Source organism: Morchella sextelata, assembly GCF_020137385.1.
Source record: "Morchella sextelata strain SCLS chromosome Unknown scls_3, whole genome shotgun sequence".
NCBI classification, from domain to species: domain Eukaryota; kingdom Fungi; phylum Ascomycota; class Pezizomycetes; order Pezizales; family Morchellaceae; genus Morchella; species Morchella sextelata.
The window spans coordinates 1,946,092-1,966,991 of NW_025408618.1; the positions used below are offsets into that span (position 1 = coordinate 1,946,092).

Consider the following 20,900-nt stretch of genomic DNA (forward strand, 5'->3'; position numbering starts at 1 on the left):
ACGCCCAGCACCCTGACCCCTAAGATCAGAACAGAGCATAAAACATATATTACCAGGCTAAACGACGTTCCCCGTCGCCGGGGGCATGGCCAGGAACCTAGATCGATAGAGGCGGAGATCTAACTCTCAATGGAAACCCTACTACCTCCTACCGATCGCGGTTTATCTATAGGTGAGGGGCGGGGTGACCGGAAATACTTTGGCTTCGTGGTGATAGCATCGAAAGACATCACACCCACTCAGTACATAGGCACTAGTACGATACGTATACTTGTTGACCTCAGAAATACCCAAGGGGTATAAAGCGCCCACTCAAAGCCAGCTCTCGATCCAAGTACGGATATCACAGAGACTTTATTCTCCGGCATTGCTCGTAAAGGATTTTTGCCGGTACCCCCTGCTCAGAAGCACTGACGAGTGATAAGTTGTGATTCAATTTTCGACAATGACGATACAATCACCCAACTTTTGATTTTCAATACAGTCCAGACAAAGGGAATTAATATGAAATACTAATCCTAAGAAATTCAAGCTGATACATTTGTAGTCACAAACATGAAATAAAGATTGAATATAAGAAAATAAAGCATAGGAAAATAATCAAGGTACTCCCAAGAACAACAATGAAAAAGTCTCTTAACAACCAAAAACAACGAGGGAAACCCAGAAATACTGATTGTAGCTCTAAAATAACACAGAAGACCAAGAAGACCAATGCTGTTTTACAAGAAACGACAGACGTGAACAAGTCCCAAAAATGCGAGAACCGAAGATGGAAATGCTCAACCTTTAAACCGAGATGGAAACTATGAAAGTATAAAACTCAGCCAACTAGTCATCGGCCACCTCTCTGCCTCGAAAAAGCCCTACTCCATCTATTTGCGCCCTTCAGCTTCGTACCCTCAACCTCATATATCGGTTCCTGTCGATCCAGGCCCGGTAGCTCTACAGGGACATGATTATGGTTCCCGTTTCCCCATACTACCTGACCTTGTTGTGCTGGATAAGAAGCAGTGTTATGGGCCATTTCTACCCCCCCGTTTTGAGGGGGCAAGACTTGAGAAGGGACTGTCTTCTGTTTAAAAGGCATCTTCGGAAAGTACCCATGATCTTGCGTAACAGTATGGTAACGAGTTGATGAGCTGCTGCCCGGAGTTCTTGAAACTGAAGCTGTCGGGTCGTAATAGTTTGTTGTTGTTACTCCCCCAGGTGGATCATTGTTCCCACGGGACCCCACTCTACGGTACGTGTACCAACCCAGAAAGACGAAGATAGAGATCCCGACAAGGCATCCGGCAACAATACCACCGATTGTAACAGGAGAAATTTCTGACACTGGGTTTGGGCCAGGGGTAGATGTAGGTGTACTCGAAGGGCTAGCTGTCATAATGGATTGTTTTGCCAGAAGATTTGGAGCTGAGGCTTTCGCAAGGGTGCTGCTTACTCCAGCCGTCGGGCCGATAATTGAGCATTCACTGATACCACAGTCATAACCACCTGGACAGCAACCGTACTGTGAGTTTGCGGGACACAAATATAATCCAGTAGCACAAAATAGATGATCCCCTGTTGCAGTCGGCGGTGGGATACAGCTATCTATTGCACAAGTATATCCATTCCCGCAGCACCCCCCTATAGACATATGATTATTAGCAACGATACATGTTACACTACAACAGAGAGGGTTCGTACCGTTAAATTCGGCAGCGCAAAGAAAGAAGCCATCTTGGCAAGTGTATGAAGGGGCTGACGTTTCTGCTGGGCCAAGTTGGGACGTTGATGATGGGGCTTCCGAAGCTATTTTTGTAGACTTAGATCAGATACACAGAGTGCCCCTCCAAATGCAAATGAACTTACTAGATGATGTAGGGGATGTTGGAGCGGGTTGCTGTATTGTCGACTGAGAAACGATCGTCTCCGTCACAACCACCGGGGCCTGTATAAGGAGATATCATTAGTCTTCTAGCCGAATACAAGGAACAAAACTTCTAGCTTACCTCTGAGCCATACGAAGTCACTACTGCGTACTCCGTTGTAATCTTTATATCCTCAGCATAGCTCCTTCCACAGAAACTATTCACTACCATAACCTACATCTGTTATGGAATCTTGAGTTACAGTGACATAAGACTGCGACTGGAAGGGGGTTGCATCTCGCTTCAGCTCAAGCTGTTGAGATGAGGGACCAGATCCTGTCCGATCCCTCAACTTCTGCAAACCGACCCTGGTATCCCTGGCACCCGGTGATGCCACACATAGTGATGCGCCGGTAAATAGCACCAGAAGGGTATTGTAGTAGTACATCTCCAGCAGTACTGTGAATAAGCGTATCCTCCGAACGTTTGGAGCAGATTGGACGGATAGATTGATGGGCCGCGGATGACGACGGACTGATTGATGGCTGCCAAATAAAAAGAGTGGCCGGTCTTGGATCGTCTACGTGGATGTGCCGTCAATCAATCATATCATGGAGTTTGCATGAATTAGAGAAGCAAAAGGAACAGAAAGACAGATAACGATAATGAACAAAAAAGAAGGGTTGTGCACAACAGTCGTGAGCAAAGGATACTTAGCAGGGCTGAAAGCCCAGTTCGGTCGGGCCATGCGGAAAACTCCTCTTATCCCGAATTCTAAGGACACACCCGCCATCGCCAGCAGTCCTTTTGCCAATGCCGACTCGATTACGTGGTGGCGGGTAGTGGGAAGGCATTGGTCGTAACTACATGTAGTGGTGCCCATCCGTACATCTGAAACATGGACGAGTACAGGGAGACGAATAAGCTTCTGTTGTGCCCAGCAGCCTGGTGACACCTGAAAAGCGCTTGTGTGTAACGGCAATGGGAACACACGAGTTTTGGAAGCTGACTATGTAGCAGGCTTGTTTCTGTAAATATCCCTCCGCAAACCTCTCTCGTATATTCCACGTTCTTTGGGGCTCACTCGCTTCTTGTGACCACTGAGAAAGGTCAAACACCACACCGCATGACGACGCCAGCCTATATTTCGCCCACATAACCCACCATGTGCCTATTTCAAACGACGATTCCATCCCATCCTCTCTCATAGAATCTGCATTTTCATCCTTCATAGGGTTACATCGCAGGAGTGCAGAAACAAAATTCAAATCACCGAGTGTGCCATAGCATCAAGTATGCGGGCCCAAAATACACAGATTATCCTAGCAGAACTTCTGAGGAAACTCACATTAGCAAGTCCATTCCCCCCCCCCCCCCCCCTTCCCCTACATTGGTGCTTCTCTAAGAAATTTCTATCAGGATCATCTCGAATTTACACAGTCGAATTGGATTCTCGCTCTATCTCCCGCGAGCGAAAACCAACAGCTGACGAAATCTTGGCCATGCATCTGAGCATGCACTCATCTCGACTGAGCATGAGTTTCAGCCGGCCGCTTCTACATACATAGCTTGCCTTTGGATGTAACCGCTGGGTGGTGGTGGCAGTGGTGGCGTGCAAAACTCCAACACCAGCCATTAATCCATTGTTCCACCCCTTACCACCAAACTTGCAAATACATCTATTATCGAAAAGAGAAGGGAAAAAAAAAGGATTTAGAGTGACTCCGAGCGGCCTACAGATTAGGAAAATACAAGTTTATCCATCGTCTAACTGGTTACTCAAGAGAAGAGTGACTCAACCTGCGGGCCAATCTCCAATAAATACGTTGAATAAATTCAAGCCTCACTCATGTGATCAAAAGTTCACTGCGAAAATGGGTTCCTCGAGCGCAACCACCAACTAAACTCGATATCAAATAAGCTATAAATCAGTGTTTTGGTTTTGGTTTTGGTTCGGAAAGTCTAGGCCTGCGCGATAGCCCCACTCAACCCAAACGAGTGATATCATATGACTAGAATCATCCCTGTATATCTAGCTTTCCGTGGCGGGTTTCTACAGTTCCAGACACCAGTATGTGAATGTCTGCGTCTTCTTAAACGCTCTTGAGTAGGTACTCTAATCGCCCGCGCCGAACGCCTCAATCCGCCCCAGTTATACAGCTATGTAGGTTGGCGCCGCAACCGATTTGATACTCAACAGTCAGTGGCTCTAACTTGTGATAGGACGAAGAAATCCAATTTGGTACACATCATTTAGCATTTAACATGCAGGTAGAGTACTCGGACGCTATGCAAGATGGCATTTACAACAAACAAGGGAGTGTGGGAAAGGGGGCTTCTGCGAGTTTTTCTGCTGGGGAAGTAATAACGGCGATTGTGCAGTGTTTTATCAAAGACTTCAGCAACCTAGTAAGCACAGTTTGAGAACGGCTTCCTATCCTTCTTTTCCTACGCTGACAGATTGGGTGGAGTGCTCTAGATGGTGGGTTGCTCAAGGCAACAGCTGCAGCGTTGCTCCATACAACCTCTCTTTGTATTTTTTTTTGGGGCGCCTTACTTCTGTGGCTTGTCCTTGCAATGTCAGGAAATCGATCTTCCCTGAGAGTCTGCAGCTGTCATTGATATATAAACACTCTTTTGGCTTCATGATCACTGGACCACCATTTAAAGATCCACCTTGGCTTTCGATTTACAATTTGGCCTCATCAAAGTACGTACATAATGGTAAATACTCTAGTATCTAGTAGCATTGACAAACATACCGTTCAGACAGTAATTGTGCTACGATTCCAGCAATATTCCGATTTGGAAATATAAACTCAAAACCCCGGAGATTATTTCAGGTCGATGGAATTGTCTCTCCCGCTTAGCCGCTACTCTGATACAGGCAGGATTAATAAACTGGTTCTTTGAAGATCATTTCCTACGTGCGGTCAATTGATCAAGTCGAACAGGAATGTGTGCATGACATGGAAGCCGTATGTGTGGCGCTAAATGGTTGAAGTTCTCTCGGCCTGACAAATCTAGTGAGTTTTTCGCTAGATGCACTCCTAGGTGTATGGTTAACCGGGGTCCGTACGGGTACAACCAACTGATCGATCCTCAGTACTCAACAAAACAGCGCTTCTTGGGTGAGTTATGACAACCAGAAAGAGATCCCCACACTCCTATAGGATATCGTTTATTCCCTCTTGAATTCAGGTGAAATTAGGCATACACCCGGCCCCAGGATTGCGTTTAGATTCCAAGGGCTACTTCTCAGGCATGTGCATGCTGGTAACTACTCAGTTGCTAATATATAGGGAGTACAACGCGCGTAAATCTCATACCCGTCGCTAGCTCTCCGGTGGTAAGTACGAATTATTACAGTACCATAGGGAACCGCACACACAACATGGAGAGGCCATTCAGTAGCATATCTCAGGGTTAATCTGCCAGATTTCGACATGCGAAATTATAAGTCTTGGATCTGGAGGCGTAGGTCGTCTCCAAGTCCTCGGTAGCTGAAAGGCTTGCCACCGCCCCCACACAATTCGATCATTCCAAATATAATATGGGCACGGCTTTGATAATCGGTATGATCAGATGAAGCGCGTGTTTTTGGTCTTAGTATCAGTTATTCGTTTCTTCAGCCCTTCCTTGGCTGGTTCGAACCGCATACAAAGTTCCTTTCACCCCAAAGGCTTGAAGGTCCAGCCGGGACGACTAGTATCCATTGACAAAATCCGAATTCAAAAAACTGTTTCTTTGTAGTTCAAAGATCCTGTCATTCTCGAACCTAAGACAAATAAGTGCAATGGATAGGGCGCATATTTAAACCTAAGGACTCCTGTTTACGATGCTGTGCATCAGTTTCAGAAAGTTATTCTAGACTCAACATATGTAGGTACATGGAGTGCATTACCAACCGAGTGATCTCTTATGACCATTTCTCCTTGCTGCTGTCAACCTGTTTTCTTGGGTCTGTTGCAGTAAGGCAAATTTTTAAAATAAGCTATTACCCATGTGCATTCCCCCCTGAGCGTACGGCATCCTAGTCCGGCAATCCTCGGAACAATAACCGGGTCCAAAAGGAAAAAGTAGCTATCTAGAGCTGATACGAATGTGGCAGCATGCACTCCTCTGTGGTATCAATAAGCGAGGCCCGGAAATGTCCGTAGAACACCGCACCTCTTAAAGATAATCGATGGGGGTTTGTGCATGAGGATTGGGTTGACATGATGAGGATATGGATCCCGTATTTGCTCAGAGATTCACTCCAGGGAGTTCAGGTGCGCAGTTCTAGTGGGGTGGACAACGATTACGTTCTATTCGATCCCGAGCTTTCTATATATTGCTTAATCAATGGACGATAGTTTATATGCAGAGAAATCTGATTTCATGTTTTCTACTTTAATCTCCAGTCACATCTGAGGATATTGGCCGCCCAAATTGTTGTTTACTGATGAAGGGCAGCTAGTGTAAACAGGACTGACTCGGGTTTAGGCTTACCATCTGCAGGCAACGTAGCGCCATTCACATGGCTAGGTGAAAGGAATGATTTAAATGGCGCTTCTTACATCAGCTCGAACATTTGGTCGTATCCATGCAGGCAGAAAACTATAACTTCTGCCCATCACCGTTATCATTTTGTGGGTTCATGCCGACGCCCCAAATATAAAGTTGCCGTACAACGAACTATGTAATTAATATACTGCGAATTTCTCTGACAAGATTCCAGTCTCAAGATGATGATTCGGCCACGTTTCATCCTCCCTTGCCGCCGCAGCATCTGTTCTAGTAAAGTCTCCACAATTAAGTAATCAGCACTATATCATGCTCAAGTGGCCTATGAACCTTGTTATCTTCTCCAAAAGCTTAGATACCTTCTCATGCGCTGTTTTCGAGGGAAATCCTCGGCACAATAGGGGCTACAAGATCATCTGGAAATCCCAGCGATTGGATTAGAACCTCCCTATCATGCGCTTGCCAATGAAAATCTACTAGTAAACCAGGTAAGCTTGATTACTCTTCTCTATGCAGCATCCTGATCGGCACGATTCTCGGCATGCCCCGTTAGATATAGTACTTTACATAAACTCTTTACTTTTTTCGGGGGTGTCAGAAGGCTATTTAAAATGTGATTCAAGACAGAGCTTGGTTCACATTGAGTAGTACGTACTAACTGGTACGTCAATAGTAAAGATCCTTGCTAATTTTCTTTCTTGATTTCCTCCGATCTGGGCTGATTTGAGAGGTCAATGTGTTGTGTTAGGAGCTCTTCTTCCCCGCTCGAAAAACTCTAAAATACAAAGGCTATATCATATTGACTACTTATGAACATCCTATGATATGATCGTGAACCAATCCGCCTTAGGCTCAGGTAAGTTGATTGTTCACAGTAAGTCAGAACTCCGAGACAGTCGGCATGATTAAGAATTCCTTTCTGACATGACATCAAAAAAGCAGACATCCATATATCTGATCAAAACATACGTTAATATCTAATGATCGTGCAAGGCTGAGCCTCCGAGCGGTGTGACCCATCGAACGTTTAACTTTGACGCCAATGATAGGGTAGAGCTCAAGGTTCATACATGATCACTCGACTTCGTATATAGTGATCTGGCATTTCTCAAGTAAGTAGCGGTAGGCCTATCCCTAATTTTTATCAGCAGCAAGTGCGATAAGAGCGGTAAAATTTAAGACAAAGGCACGTATTATCCGCATTATTACGATTGAAGACCTAACAATGCATTGACTAATATAAAAGAATATTATCCTAATAAGCTAGAATTCCAACATGGGCTAGATAAAATATGTCAGTTACAAGTACAGGCAGATGTGGACATTAGCCCTTTTTCCAGCAGCCACGGCACATACCCTTCTTATAAATCTAAAAACCTCGCCGTAGGATAGCTACCATTGACATTTTCCGGCTGTCTCGGAAATGATTCGCCTATCGGTTCAAATATTTCCCCGACTAGTGTTAATAGTGCCTAATTAAGGGTTGATATATACACTCATATATGTAGCCAGTCAGTACAATGACTGGTCCGGAGTCAAAGCCCCATGGATTCAGACAGAGAGACCCAATATAGGTACATACATAAGTTTTATATCGAGTGCGTAGGTAACCGCTCGTGTTATATAATCTTGGTCTCGAGCTCTTATATATAGGTCCAATTTTAAATAAGAAGGCGCCAATCGATTGGAAAGTAGGTGATGCTTAGATAGACGAGATCTCCCAGTATTATCCTAATATCAGTATGCGGTCATGGTATACATGATTACTTATTGAGGAGAGAGTTTCAGGTGTGGGGTTCTCGATGGGAGAGTTGTATTGAAGTATGGAACACGAGTACCACGGGACTCCAGATACGGGACTCCAGCCATGAAGGATCTTGATCGCGCACTGCGCACAGACCAGCCAATTCTTCGGGTGCATACCTAACCCGACCCTTCCCTCCCTTCCCCGAGACATCCTGAGAGAAATGTTGACTAAACGGCGTATAGCTGGCCCCGGTAAAAGTGCGGTCTACCAAACCCGTTAAACCATCAATAAAAAGCAACTCATATCGTGGGGAAAGACCAGGCATATCATTGAGGCAAATTATCTGTTACCAGCTACATTGGCCTTTGGAAGTACTATGGGCCGATTCACCCCCTCCCTCCCCGCGCCTCGCTTGCAAAAGTGAATTTATGTGTGATTACCATAACGAATTTCTCTCATAGGTGTGTGATGAGGGATGACCGCGGACGAGGCTTCGATCTTTTCTAGCCCTTCCTTCTGGTCCAGAGAGGGTTTGAGGCTGCTACGTTTGACGTACGTACATACACATGAAGTACTCGTAGTCTCCTGGCGTTTTTGGACTGGGCCACTATTGCATACACCCAAAATCGGGATCTTGGCGTATCTTTGTATGGTATGCAATATCAGTCGCGTTCAAAAACGTCAGGAAGTTACGAGTAGACATTTCTTTGTGCTTGCAGGTCGACATGCACGTAGTATACATACATTTAAACGCCCTTGATAAGTGGTGAGTCGAGGACCCACTCAAGGGAATACTAGCAAATTGCCTTATTTGACGGTTTCAAGGTTTCATTTTATCTCCGCATTTAATAATAACCTCCCCCTTCGGGCGTCATCCGTATGCATGGTTTCTGGACCCCTGCAATAGCAGCATACTGGGGACTTTGTCAGCCTTTTTACCGCACTCACAAAAATTACATAACTGTAGCCAAGGCAGCCCTATCTGCTTCGAACCCATGCATACCTAGTCCACACACCGTTAGCCATGTGCGTTGCGGCAGCTGGGATCTCGAGTGACCAAGGAACAAGCTGGATGGAGAGGAAGAATATGGGTAAATCGGCACTGCCGAGGAACAAAAGCACTCTCAATTGATTCATGGCTGGATTGTACTTCAGGAGGAGAAAGGGGAAAGGGGAGAGAGAGATAGCCATAATTATAAGAAGAGTTGAAGAGGAGGAGTATTAGCTAGAAGAATACCAGAGGTGATAACTGACTGAATTGCAAGTGAGGATCGATATCGAATCGAGACGGAGGGCGGAGAGACGCCGACATACTGATCGGATTGATATCATTAGTTATTATAAGAAGTTCGGTCTGAACAGTAGTGCGCGTGAATTGATCGACCGGCTACGTTAGGGTAGCAATGAGAGTATAGTGCTCTTTGAGAAGGTATGTACAGTACATACACAGCTCTACTAGTGCATAAGAATGTAGCTGTAACCATTAATTAACTATTTGTAGCACCAATAGCCTGTGTGATAGGTAATCCTTCAAAAACACTCAGACACCCAACCCAGAGTAGTTATGGAGAGTTACTTCCTGTATGTACCATTAACACACAGGCTTTATAGACTCGATCTACAGAAGTAGGATTTGCTCTGGAAGCACAACAGGCATATTCCTGGGTATGCCGAGCCCTGGCCGGTGATCCCGGGGGTCATAGAGGCATGATCTAAGACCACTCTCGGTCCAGGTTCAATAATGGATCAGTGATTAGGAACTACAAAGTGTACCAGTGATTGATCATCGAGGGGTTACTGATTAGGTAACTGGTGTATCCCCGACAGCAGGGAAATGGCAGGAGGAGAATTTTCTTGTAAGCAGTCCGCACACAGCACAGATCCGTTATGTACAGACGCCGCTCGACTCATCGGATTGTTGTTCTGTCTGTACATACCTACATGCCATAAGTACATGAATCCTATGGTTTGTGGTGGTGACCGCCTCTTCAGATTATATTTCTCTGCTACTACCAACTCTTTGCCCCCCCCCCCCCCCTATTTTCCCTAAGGCTCACTTCGGATAATATTTCTGTCAGCAGGAGTTACTGTAGTCTGAGAGAGAGAAAGAGAGAGAGAGAGCAGGTCTCTTTTTCCTTTTCTTTTTTTTCCCCGGTTCTTTCCCCTCTACTTCCATTTCTTCTTCTTCCTCACACTCCTCGCACTTGACACACACCTCACGCACTCTCACTTCTATTTTATGGTGTATTTCCCGACATAACTGCGAAGAAACAGTTTAAACAGCCCAGTCTACTATAAGCTTATTCCCACACGACGGCGCTTCTTTTCTTACCCATACCTCAGAGGCTCTCGCCTCGTACACCCCCCCATCATCATGGCTTCGCCCCCGGCTCCTCCGGCTCCCTCGACTCCTTACCGTCCTTGGGAAGACGCATCTCCTGCGGCACCCCCGACAAGTTTCCATAATGGTCGGCCTTCGTTGCCATTGCCAGCGCCTTTGGTTATGACCGAACGGATGCCGTCCATTTCAAGTTCGGCGCTCTCTCCACATAATCCCCGGAAACGACGGCGGCTTTCGAACGAATGTATGGATCGGCCATACCACGGCCTAGGGTTGTCATCTTTGGGTTCGCCGTCTGAGGTTCATCCCGATTTCAGAGGTGGTGAGGATGGTGGGGGAAGGAGCATATACCGGCGGGGAGATGCTGTGGGTGACATGGTGCTAAGCAGCGCTTACATCAAGCCAAACCACAACTCCAACCATTTCACCCAACCTCCACCCCCTCTGCCGCTGCACAAACATCAACCACTGCAACAAGCTCCATCTTCGTCATCAATCTCACCTCGCTTTGCAGGATCTCGTCCGGCTACACCTCCTCAACAGCAGCATCGCAATCACCAGTCTCCATCCAACCAATCACCTACAGCTCTTGCTAATATAGTCTCGACAATACATAACCTGACCATTGACTTGGCTGCAAGCTCATCTGCCTCGTCAAGCTCCAATATTCCATCTCCAATAGCCCACTATCAGCTTCCGTCAATAGAAGCTCTGGCAGTATGCTTAGAGACTATATATTCACTGCTCAAACGGTTAAAACCATCCCTTGCTCAACAGCAGCAACAACAGCAGCAGCAACAGCAACAGCAACAGCAACAACAACCACAAATTAATGGCAATCCGGTATCTAATGAGCAACAAGCCTTTTATACCTCAAATCTTTCAAATCTTCAGCGCGCTTTATCGACCCTGCAGATAGCACACAAAACTCTCGAAACCGAGCATAATAATCTCTTATCCGCGTTCACTCGTACACAAACACGCACGTCGGCATTGGACCGCAAATTGAACGTATGCACGGAAGAGACTGAATTATTGGCAAATGAGCGTGAACGGCTTATGGGTGTCGTTGAGGGTCTTGAGGAGACCCTTGCAGAGGTACGGGCTGAGCGTGATGAAATGAGGCTTGAAATGCGTAAGAGCGGGGCACAATGGGGCACAATTGTACAAAATGCAGGGAAGCTCGAAAAAGGAGCATGTAAAGTGGAGAAAGCTTTGAGAAACGAGATTGAAGGATTGAAGAATGACGTGGAGAGACTGCGAACCGCGGTTGCTGACGGCGGGGGAGGATGCTGTGCTGCGGTTGGGGAGGCGGGTGAAAGAGAAAGAATTGATTTAAAGAACAAGGTCAGAGAATTGGAAAGCCGACTAGAAGAAATGAAGAAGGAAGGAAGTAAAGTTTTCGAATACGCGGAATTAATTTCTAAGCTGGGAAAAGGGATAGCAGACTCCCGATGACAGCGAAGTAAGGCATGCACTTTTAAGTTCGTTCTTCCTAATCATGCTGGACATTTCTTGTATCTTTTTTTTCCCTCCCCCCTCTCCTTTTGTTAATTTTTTGGGTTTTGCATTTTGGGAGGCGTTAGAGTTTATACCAACTATGATAGAGCATAGCCAGTACATATAGAAGCATAATCCTTTGTCTAGTATTTTTTACATATATACCATGTAGGCATATTTTAGCAAGATTCAATGAAACGGGTTACAGCGCTGAGTTTGATTACTGACAAGAGGAGATTTTGCGTACATACCTCCTGAATTTGCATGAGAACAGCTCTACTCTCAGGCCCTTCGCCACTAAAAAAGTAGCCCATAGCGTCTAATGATTGATATAGACCTTGCTGGGAATAATCTAGAAGGATGATATTACAAAGTTTTTAATTTGCTGTCCCCACTTTATGAAGCTAGTGATAGCGAACTGACTGGGCCCATAATAAGAAGATACTTTCCTTTCTTTTCCACGTGCACGGTGCACGCAGCTGAGATTCTCCACTATATGTACTCTATGCATATGCATTCATATAGTACACATACATCGCGATATGCGGAGAAACATACTTGCATTTAGGTATACTTACCCCATACTCTGAATCGAGGTACCTACATACTTGTACCTCTACACATTATGTCATAAAAGTAGAATTTTCGGTGGTGGTGGTCATGTAGATATAAATTCTGCCACATTTAAGATTTATATAGGACAAACCTCTTTAGTAATTATTATCCCATCTTATAGGGGTCTTCGATCTCTTCGCTATAGTATAATACTACAATAGCAATTATATAACCACATACAGCCAATATGAGAGGCCTACTAATGTCATAAAGATGTGGGAGGGGAGGAGGGCTTGAAGCTATTTATACTTTAAATCCTATGGTGTCATACCGTTACATGCGGAAGCAACCCAGAGACTTTTCTATGCATCCAATGCCAAGAACCATCTGGTTCTTGCCAAGAAATATATATTAGGCCAACAATCATCAATACTTGAAACAGGCATGCCATCTAGGCGTCTAGGTCAAAATATATCTGTGAGTTTATTGATATTAATGCATCGCATCGAAGTTCATGTGCATCTTCTAGGATTTGTACTGTAATTCGTTTCGAGTGATGGCTTGTGACGACATTAGTAGGGCGGAGAACTTGTGGGGCTATGCTTTTACAAGGAACAGAACATATTGAGATATATAAGTACCATGTACTCTCGATGGGGCTTAAAATGGGGACCTTGGGATTGGGATTAGTATGTATCTACCTTCAAGGAAGATGCCTGAATCACCATTATAAGCCTCAATAACCTGCATGAGCGGGTAAGTAGCGTGCCACTCATTGTGCATATCTGACATCAGTACATTATATCTTGGACTGCGAGGAAATGGTTAATTCGGAGAGAAACGGATATCGAACCATAGTTGATCATGGTCATTTTGAATTGGACCGAAAGTTTAGTGTGGATCACATCAGACAAACTACGGCGAAATTTAACCACAGGTGTCAAACATTTATGAATTTTGAGCGTGTATAAGGGGTGATTGATTAATATCCGGAGAGATGCCGGATTAAATTGACCATGGAGCACCTACTCTAGGTACTCTATATTACACACTTCCCCGCATATAGACTTGGCAGTATTACATATCCCTTGGACGGATGAAAGTTGTCAAATTCGCGACCACACTCTTTCAGCTATCACTAGCTTAATATGGTAATTGTTCGAAATTCTTGATTGGCTCTGTTGTTATTGCCAACCGTAAAAAGCAAGATAATTCCCTTACTAAGTGGTGCACGGTCCAGGTCGCGAATTTGACAACTTTCATCCGTCCAAGGGATACATATCGATATATCTGGATAACCGGGCCTAGGTAAACAGTGATTTATGCCCCACTTTACATATCAACTATCCTACCATGTTTAAACTTGGATAGAGAATGCATGTTGTCATTAGCAACCGAGAAGATAGTATAGATAGCTTGATTTATAGGTATAAACCCCACTGATCAAAGCAAGAATCAGAACCAACGGAAGCTGCCAGCGTGCGGGATCGATAGAGGCTTTTATCTGAATCTATATAGGATTAAATAGCTGCTCGCTAACTATACCTAAGCTCTACGTTATGATTTTCTTTAATAGTTTTACTGATAATGATGCCTTTTATACTGGTCGAGTGCGACAGGTTTGTTCGTTTTTAGATGGTTTGGAAGCAGCTAGGTATGGAGCGGTAAATGTGTCAAAAGTAATTTTACCAACGGTAGTAAATTTTTACCACCGGTAGTATAAGCACTAAATTTCAGTCATTATATCTACACGCTATCCTACATTAGTACATTTCCGCCGGTATAAACACTGAGTTTCGGTCTTTATGCTGCACTATACTAAATAAGTAAATGTTCAATCATTAATGCCAAAACTTATGAAAATTTCCCACCGGTGGACAATTTTCATATATATTGGCATTATATGGCCCCTTTTGGCCAAAAGGTCTGTGCTTTTATCATGAAAATTAGCATTATAGGGTATAAATACTGGTATTATTTTCACCACCGGTGGTAAAATAATTTACTACCGTTGGTAAAATTACTTTTGACACATTTACCGCCCCATAGCTAGGTGAGAATGGTAACACCATAAAGAGGGAGAAGGGGTTCCATACTCGTGTACTATGATTCCCCGGGTAAGTGTATTTGCCCCCTAGTATGTTCTATTAAAGTTTTTGAAGGCCAGCTATTAAAATTGTCCCGCGCGGAATATAAAGACACAATAACACTAGAATCGTGGACTTCGTATAATCCTGTTGAGCGTCTACTAGTGAGGTTATCATCATTCATCCTACTTGGCAAATATATCGGGTTTGTGCCATTCGACGGAATGAGTTGTATGTGCAATAGATTTACTTTCAAGAACTACAACTAGCGTGTCTACATTAAAAAGCACTAATATCTTACTTGTAACCATTGCATTACTAAGCCGCGTCCTGTTGCAACGAATATCACGATATTCAGCCGTTTTAGCACAATATGTGAGATTCTTTCTGAAGGTAGTGTATGAGCAACCACTTTTTGTAATATTTGTCATCCTATTAGAGCCCCAATATCATGATCTAAAATATTCTGCTCAGGCCAAAATATTCAAGCTTGCATCACTCAATCCTCACCGCGCTAGCACCAAATTCACAACCAAATTCACCAGCACCAACTATTGTATTGCTAGAGCTCTCATTCACATGAAAATACACTCATCGAGACACCATTGTGGTTTGCGAAGGCTTAATGTGTTATGGGTAGCAGAACACGCCCTAAATTTTTATTTCTGCCAGGTTGCAATCCTGACATATTCCGTTGCTACATTGGCAGGTCGTAACCTCACAATATCTGAAATGGCGGTTGCGAGGACGCGGCCTAAGTACATATATATATGTGGCTATTCTTACTCGTGACCAAGCTTTGTCCCATATTTAATATGAATTTACCCTTTGTATTGGTGTATTAAAGACGCCGAAAGTGTACATACAAAGTATACTCCTACCGATTATACTACTGTAACGGCAGCTACGTATTTCGGCTAGGTGATGAACTGGGATGAGGGAAGGAGGTATCGTGCAGTGGAATTAAGATTTGTAATGGGGATTTCTGTTATGTTCTTTGGGTTTCTGTTACGCGAAGGTATTAGTCATCGTTGGATTATGGATGGATATATAAGGGGGCGTTGTCTCGTGCTTTTGTCTGTTTTCCTTCTTCTCTTTCTTCCTTACGCAACCTCTGTATTTTATTCTACGAATACTATTCTTTGTTCGCACTACGTCATAGGGCTCCAACCGGTTTATCATACCAGGTAGAGCCACCCATAGTCCATAGTCAAAGTATACCTTTACGTCTACGTCCACGTCTACGTCACTACCTAGGTTGTATTCCTTGGCACCACAGTCTATCGCCTATAGTCCCCATGATACGTAGGTTGCGTCCTCTATCGCCAACCAATACAACACCATAGCCTACAATGTCGGAACATGTCCATGTCGATTATCAACAACTCAACGATAACCTCCAAAGATTTTTTGAAGCGCATCCACAGGTCGATCATGTTGTCGGAGCTGAAGCTTATGCGCTTCTTCAACAGTGTCAAAATGGTCTTATTCAATATGCAACGGATTTACAGGAGATAGAAGCGGAGGCTGAGAGGGCAAGAAGGATATTTGAACGAGATCTTACTGCTGCCCGAGCTCAACGAACTGCTGTTGAGGTTGTGGCCCCTGACGAAGAACCTATTGGAAACAACGCTCCACCTGTACCTCCAGCGCCACCAGTTACAGGTACCACCTATCGGTCGGAGAAACTCCCAGATCCCGATGTGTTTAGGGGGGATCGTGATCGAGAAAGACTACACTTATTCAAGCAACAAATGAAAATCAAGTTACTGGGAAATATCGATCGCTATCCTACACTACAGTCTAAGTTATCGTACGCGTTCAGCAGATTGGAAGGTGCTGCTGCCAATCAGTTTTTACAGTACATGGGAGAAGAAGGTATTGCCTTACCTTCTATGACACGGTTTTATGAGATTCTGGATACAGCTTTTGGAGACCCCGATCGAATGCGTACAGCTAGAAGAAATCTTCGGAACATCAGACAACGCACTCGAACCTTTGCCGATTATTTTGCTGAGTTTCAACGGTATGCTGCTGAGTCGGGTATGGATGAAGTCTCTCGGATTGAGGCTTTGATGGAAGGAATTAATGGGGAACTGGACGAATCGATGATACACCATGAGACTCCTGCAACGGTAGATGGTTGTGCAACACTCTTGCAACGGTTGGATAACCGACGACGGGCGGCGGAAGCTAAGCGAGGTAGTAAAAAACCTTGGACTACTACTGCGACCCCGGCTCCGCGTCCCCCACCAACAAATCCTGTTCCTGCTCCCCGTCCTGCTGCCCCTGCTGCCAACCCACCTGCCACTGAGAATCACCCCTCGTTCCGTCCTGGAGGTGATGTACCCATGGACCTGTCTGGAGGACGTCGTCGCCCTACCCCTGCCGAAAGAAACGCCCGATTAGCTGAGGGCCGATGTTTCTATTGCGGAGGTGTCGGGCATATGGTTAGGAATTGCCCCCAAGCGAGGGCAACTGGAAATCAACCAAGGAGGCCTGTGATGAGAGGAGCGGCGTTAACAGTGGAAGAAAATGATGGAAGCGATAATGAGTCGGCAAAAGATTTGTCCCTGCACTAAGTGGCTTAGCCCAGGGACCGTTTAAGGATTTTTCTAGGATGTGTATTTCTGGTTTTTCGGTATCAGAGGAGGAAATGGATGGAAATCAACTTGTAGTAACTTGTTCGATTTCACAGAATAAAAATTCGTTTATACCTACCTACGCCCTTATTGATACCGGAGCATCAGGATATGCTTTCATTGATGAATCCTTTGCACGCCACAACAATCTTACAATGACCTCCCTTAAAATACCTCGCCATGTAGACGTTATAGACGGAAGGCCTATTAAGTCAGGAAAAATTACCCATATTGTCGATGTCTCGCTAGACATTCATGGTCATCGGGAGACGGCGCCATGTTTTGTAACGAAGTTAGGACACTATCCGATTGTAATGGGGATACCTTGGATGCGACGACATGATGTTACGATTCGACCAAAAGAAAATCTACTTGTTTTTGACTCTCGAAGCTGTTGTCAACACTGTTCACTCAGTGGAACTGCAGTTATTGTTCATGGTATCTCGATCCCCTTACCGGAATACCATACAGTCATCGTTTCAGCAACCGAGAAATCCACTATCGATATCGAACAATTAGTACCGAAAGAATTTCACCATCGTCTTCACATGTTCAAAGAATATGATGCTTCAATTCTCCCACCACATCGACCATCCCATGACATCGAGATAGTATTAGAGGAAGGCAAACGACCACCATATGGACCTATATATGGATTATCTCAAATTGAGTTAAAAGCACTACGAGAATATCTTGATGAAAATTTACCCAAAGGATTTATTCGAGCCAGTGAATCACCAGCGGGAGCACCCATACTGTTTGTGAAGAAAAGCGATGGAACCCTTCGACTTTGTGTTGACTATCGAGGCCTAAATGCGATTACAATCAAAAATCGATATCCATTACCATTGTTGAAAGAAACCCTGGCTAAGTTGTCAAGAGCACAATACTATACTAAGTTGGATTTACGATGGGGATATAATCAAATCAGGATAGCGGAGGGAGATGAATGGAAAACAGCATTCCGGACTCGATATGGACATTTCGAATATACAGTAATGCCGTTTGGATTAGCTAATGCCCCTGCCACATTTCAGCATTGGATCAATGATATTCTACGTCCCTACCTCGATCAATTCGTAACAGCATACTTAGACGATATCCTTATCTATTCCGAGACCCTATCAGAACATAAAGAACATATTCAGAAGGTTCTAAAGGTACTTAATGAAAATCATGTTCACCTTAAACCTGAAAAATGTGAATTTATGGTTCAGGAAACAAAATATCTTGGTTTAATCCTTACTCCGAATGGGAATAGAATGGATCCAAAGAAAGTTATCGATATTTTGGAATGGACTACACCGACAAACCTTCGTGATGTTCAAGTATTCCTAGGATTTGCAAATTTCTACCGACGGTTTATTTTGGGATATTCGAAAATTGTTGCCCCGCTTACAGCCTTGACAAAGAAAAATGTTAAATTTGAATGGACAGATGAAAGGGAGGAAGCATTTCAGACTTTGAAAAAGATGTTTACAACGGCACCGATACTAGCTCATTTCAATCCAGATCGAAAAATTGTGATAGAAACTGATGCATCCGACTATGTTTCAGCAGGAATCCTATCTCAACGTGACAACGAAGGAATCCTACATCCAGTTGCTTTCTTTTCCAAGAAACACTCTCCCGCAGAATGCAACTACGAAATCTATGACAAAGAACTTTTAGCAATTATACGATGTTTTGAAGAATGGCGACATCATCTGGAGGGAGCTCAATTTCCAATTGAAGTTCTTAGCGACCATCGGAATCTTGAGTATTTTATGACAACAAAATTGTTAAATCGTCGACAAGCCCGTTGGTCCGAATTTCTTTCACGCTTCGATTTCGTTATACAATTTCGGCCAGGAAAACAAGGAACAAAACCAGATGCATTGACTAGGAGGTCAGGTGACCTACCTAAAGAGGGGGATGAACGGTTAACGCATCAGAGTCAAGTGATTCTGAAGCGAAAAAATTTGGATACCAGGCTAAGTTTGTTCGCGGGTTCTTTGTCAAATGAATCCGCTGAAGGAGCGTCCACTGTAGAGGAGTTATTTTCAAAAGCTTACCAAGTGGATAGTTTCCCAAACAAGGTCCTCAATATGCTTCGGAATGGCATACGCCACTCAAACAAAATCTCACTTGCCGAATGTATGGAAGATAACAACGGTCGGCTGCTTTATCGAGGCATGCTATATGTACCAGACGACGATGACCTTCGACTAAGGCTTTTAAAAGAATATCATGACAAACCATCTGCAGGACATCCGGGTAGAGCGAAGACTCTGGAGCTCCTAAGTCGAGAATATTACTGGCCACAGATGCGGAAGTTTGTCGATCAGTATATTAGGAATTGCAATGTGTGCACCCGTAGCAAGGCATCACACAATGCACCTTATGGAGTACTTCGCCCCATGCCAATTCCCGATGGACCCTGGACAGATGTCTCGATGGACTTTGTGACTGATCTTCCTGAGAGTGATGGGTATAATGCGATTTTGGTCGTGGTGGATAGACTAACCAAAATGCGGCATCTGATACCAACGACAAAGGAGGCGGACTCACAGGAAGTAGCAAGGCTATATATTGATAACGTCTGGAAGCTACATGGATTACCCGACACCATGGTATCCGATCGAGGAACACAGTTCGTCGCGGAATTCTGGAGGTCCCTTTGTGATCGATTGGAAATCTCGCCAAAGTTCTCTACTGCATTCCACCCCCAAACAGATGGACAGACAGAAAGAATCAATGCCATAATGGAACAATACCTCCGAAGCTATGTTTCCTATCAACAAGATGACTGGGTCCGATGGCTACCGATGGCTGAATTTGCAACCAACAACCACGTTTCCGAAACAACAAAAGTTTCCCCCTTTTATGCTAATTCGGGAAGGAATCCTAGGATAACATTTGGGCCTTTGGAACATGGTCGAACGACGGCGGAGGATCAAGCGAACCGTATTGCAAGGGAAATGAAGGATGTGGTGGACTTCCTAAGAGAAGAAATGTTCCGGGCGCAAAGGATACAAGAAGAATCAGCCAATAGGAATCGAACTCCAGCTCCTCGATATTATTTAGGAGATAAGGTTTTTCTATCGACCCGTCATATTCTAACAAAGCGACCCTCTAAGAAATTCGACTGGAAACGTATTGGACCTTATAGAGTTAAACGAATCGTTAATCCCTATGCTTACGAGTTGGAACTTCCCCGGTCGATGAAAATTCATCCAGTATTTCATGTTTCGTTATTGTCACCTGAAGCGAATGATCCTTTACCAGGACAACAACGATTACCACCACCTCCGGTTGAAATCGAAGGGGAGGAAGAATGGGAAGTCGAAGATATTTTGGATTCGAGGAAACGAAGAGGAAGATTTGAATATTTGGTACGATATATGGGATATGACGAAGCCTCCTGGCAACCGCTATCGGACCTTGAACATTCACCTGAAATTATTAGACGATTCCATGAGCGTTATCTAGAGAAGCCTAAGCCTACCATGAGGTAGGCCTTAGAGGGGGGCGTGGTCTGTAACGGCAGCTACGTATTTCGGCTAGGTGATGAACTGGGATGAGGGAAGGAGGTATCGTGCAGTGGAATTAGGATTTGTAATGGGGATTTCTGTTATGTTCTTTGGGTTTCTGTTACGCGAAGGTATTAGTCATCGTTGGATTATG

The 20,900-nt window shown here is 44.4% G+C and overlaps 4 protein-coding genes across 4 annotated transcripts; 3 read left to right on the top strand and 1 right to left on the bottom strand.

Moving 5' to 3' along the window:
• Positions 1 to 835: 835 nt before the first annotated feature.
• Positions 836 to 2,304, bottom strand: H6S33_009336 (uncharacterized protein; the record flags this gene model as incomplete). Its single annotated transcript, XM_044840721.1, has 5 exons — positions 836 to 1,632; positions 1,693 to 1,797; positions 1,858 to 1,936; positions 1,998 to 2,039; positions 2,095 to 2,304. 5 exons carry the CDS (start codon positions 2,302 to 2,304, stop codon positions 836 to 838), a joined length of 1,233 nt encoding a protein of 410 aa, XP_044698151.1.
• Positions 2,305 to 10,483: 8,179 nt separating this feature from the next.
• On the top strand, positions 10,484 to 11,908 carry H6S33_009337 (uncharacterized protein; the record flags this gene model as incomplete). The annotated part of the gene is made up of 1 exon (XM_044840722.1): positions 10,484 to 11,908. One exon carries the CDS (start codon positions 10,484 to 10,486, stop codon positions 11,906 to 11,908), a length of 1,425 nt encoding a protein of 474 aa, XP_044698152.1.
• A 4,036-nt stretch (positions 11,909 to 15,944) lies between these two features.
• Positions 15,945 to 17,174, top strand: H6S33_009338 (uncharacterized protein; the record flags this gene model as incomplete). The annotated part of the gene is made up of 1 exon (XM_044840723.1): positions 15,945 to 17,174. The coding sequence occupies one exon, from the start codon at positions 15,945 to 15,947 to the stop codon at positions 17,172 to 17,174; it is 1,230 nt and encodes a 409-aa protein (XP_044698153.1).
• A 74-nt stretch (positions 17,175 to 17,248) lies between these two features.
• Positions 17,249 to 20,731, top strand: H6S33_009339 (uncharacterized protein; the record flags this gene model as incomplete). The annotated part of the gene is made up of 1 exon (XM_044840724.1): positions 17,249 to 20,731. One exon carries the CDS (start codon positions 17,249 to 17,251, stop codon positions 20,729 to 20,731), a length of 3,483 nt encoding a protein of 1,160 aa, XP_044698154.1.
• Between the last annotated feature and the right edge of the window lie 169 nt (positions 20,732 to 20,900).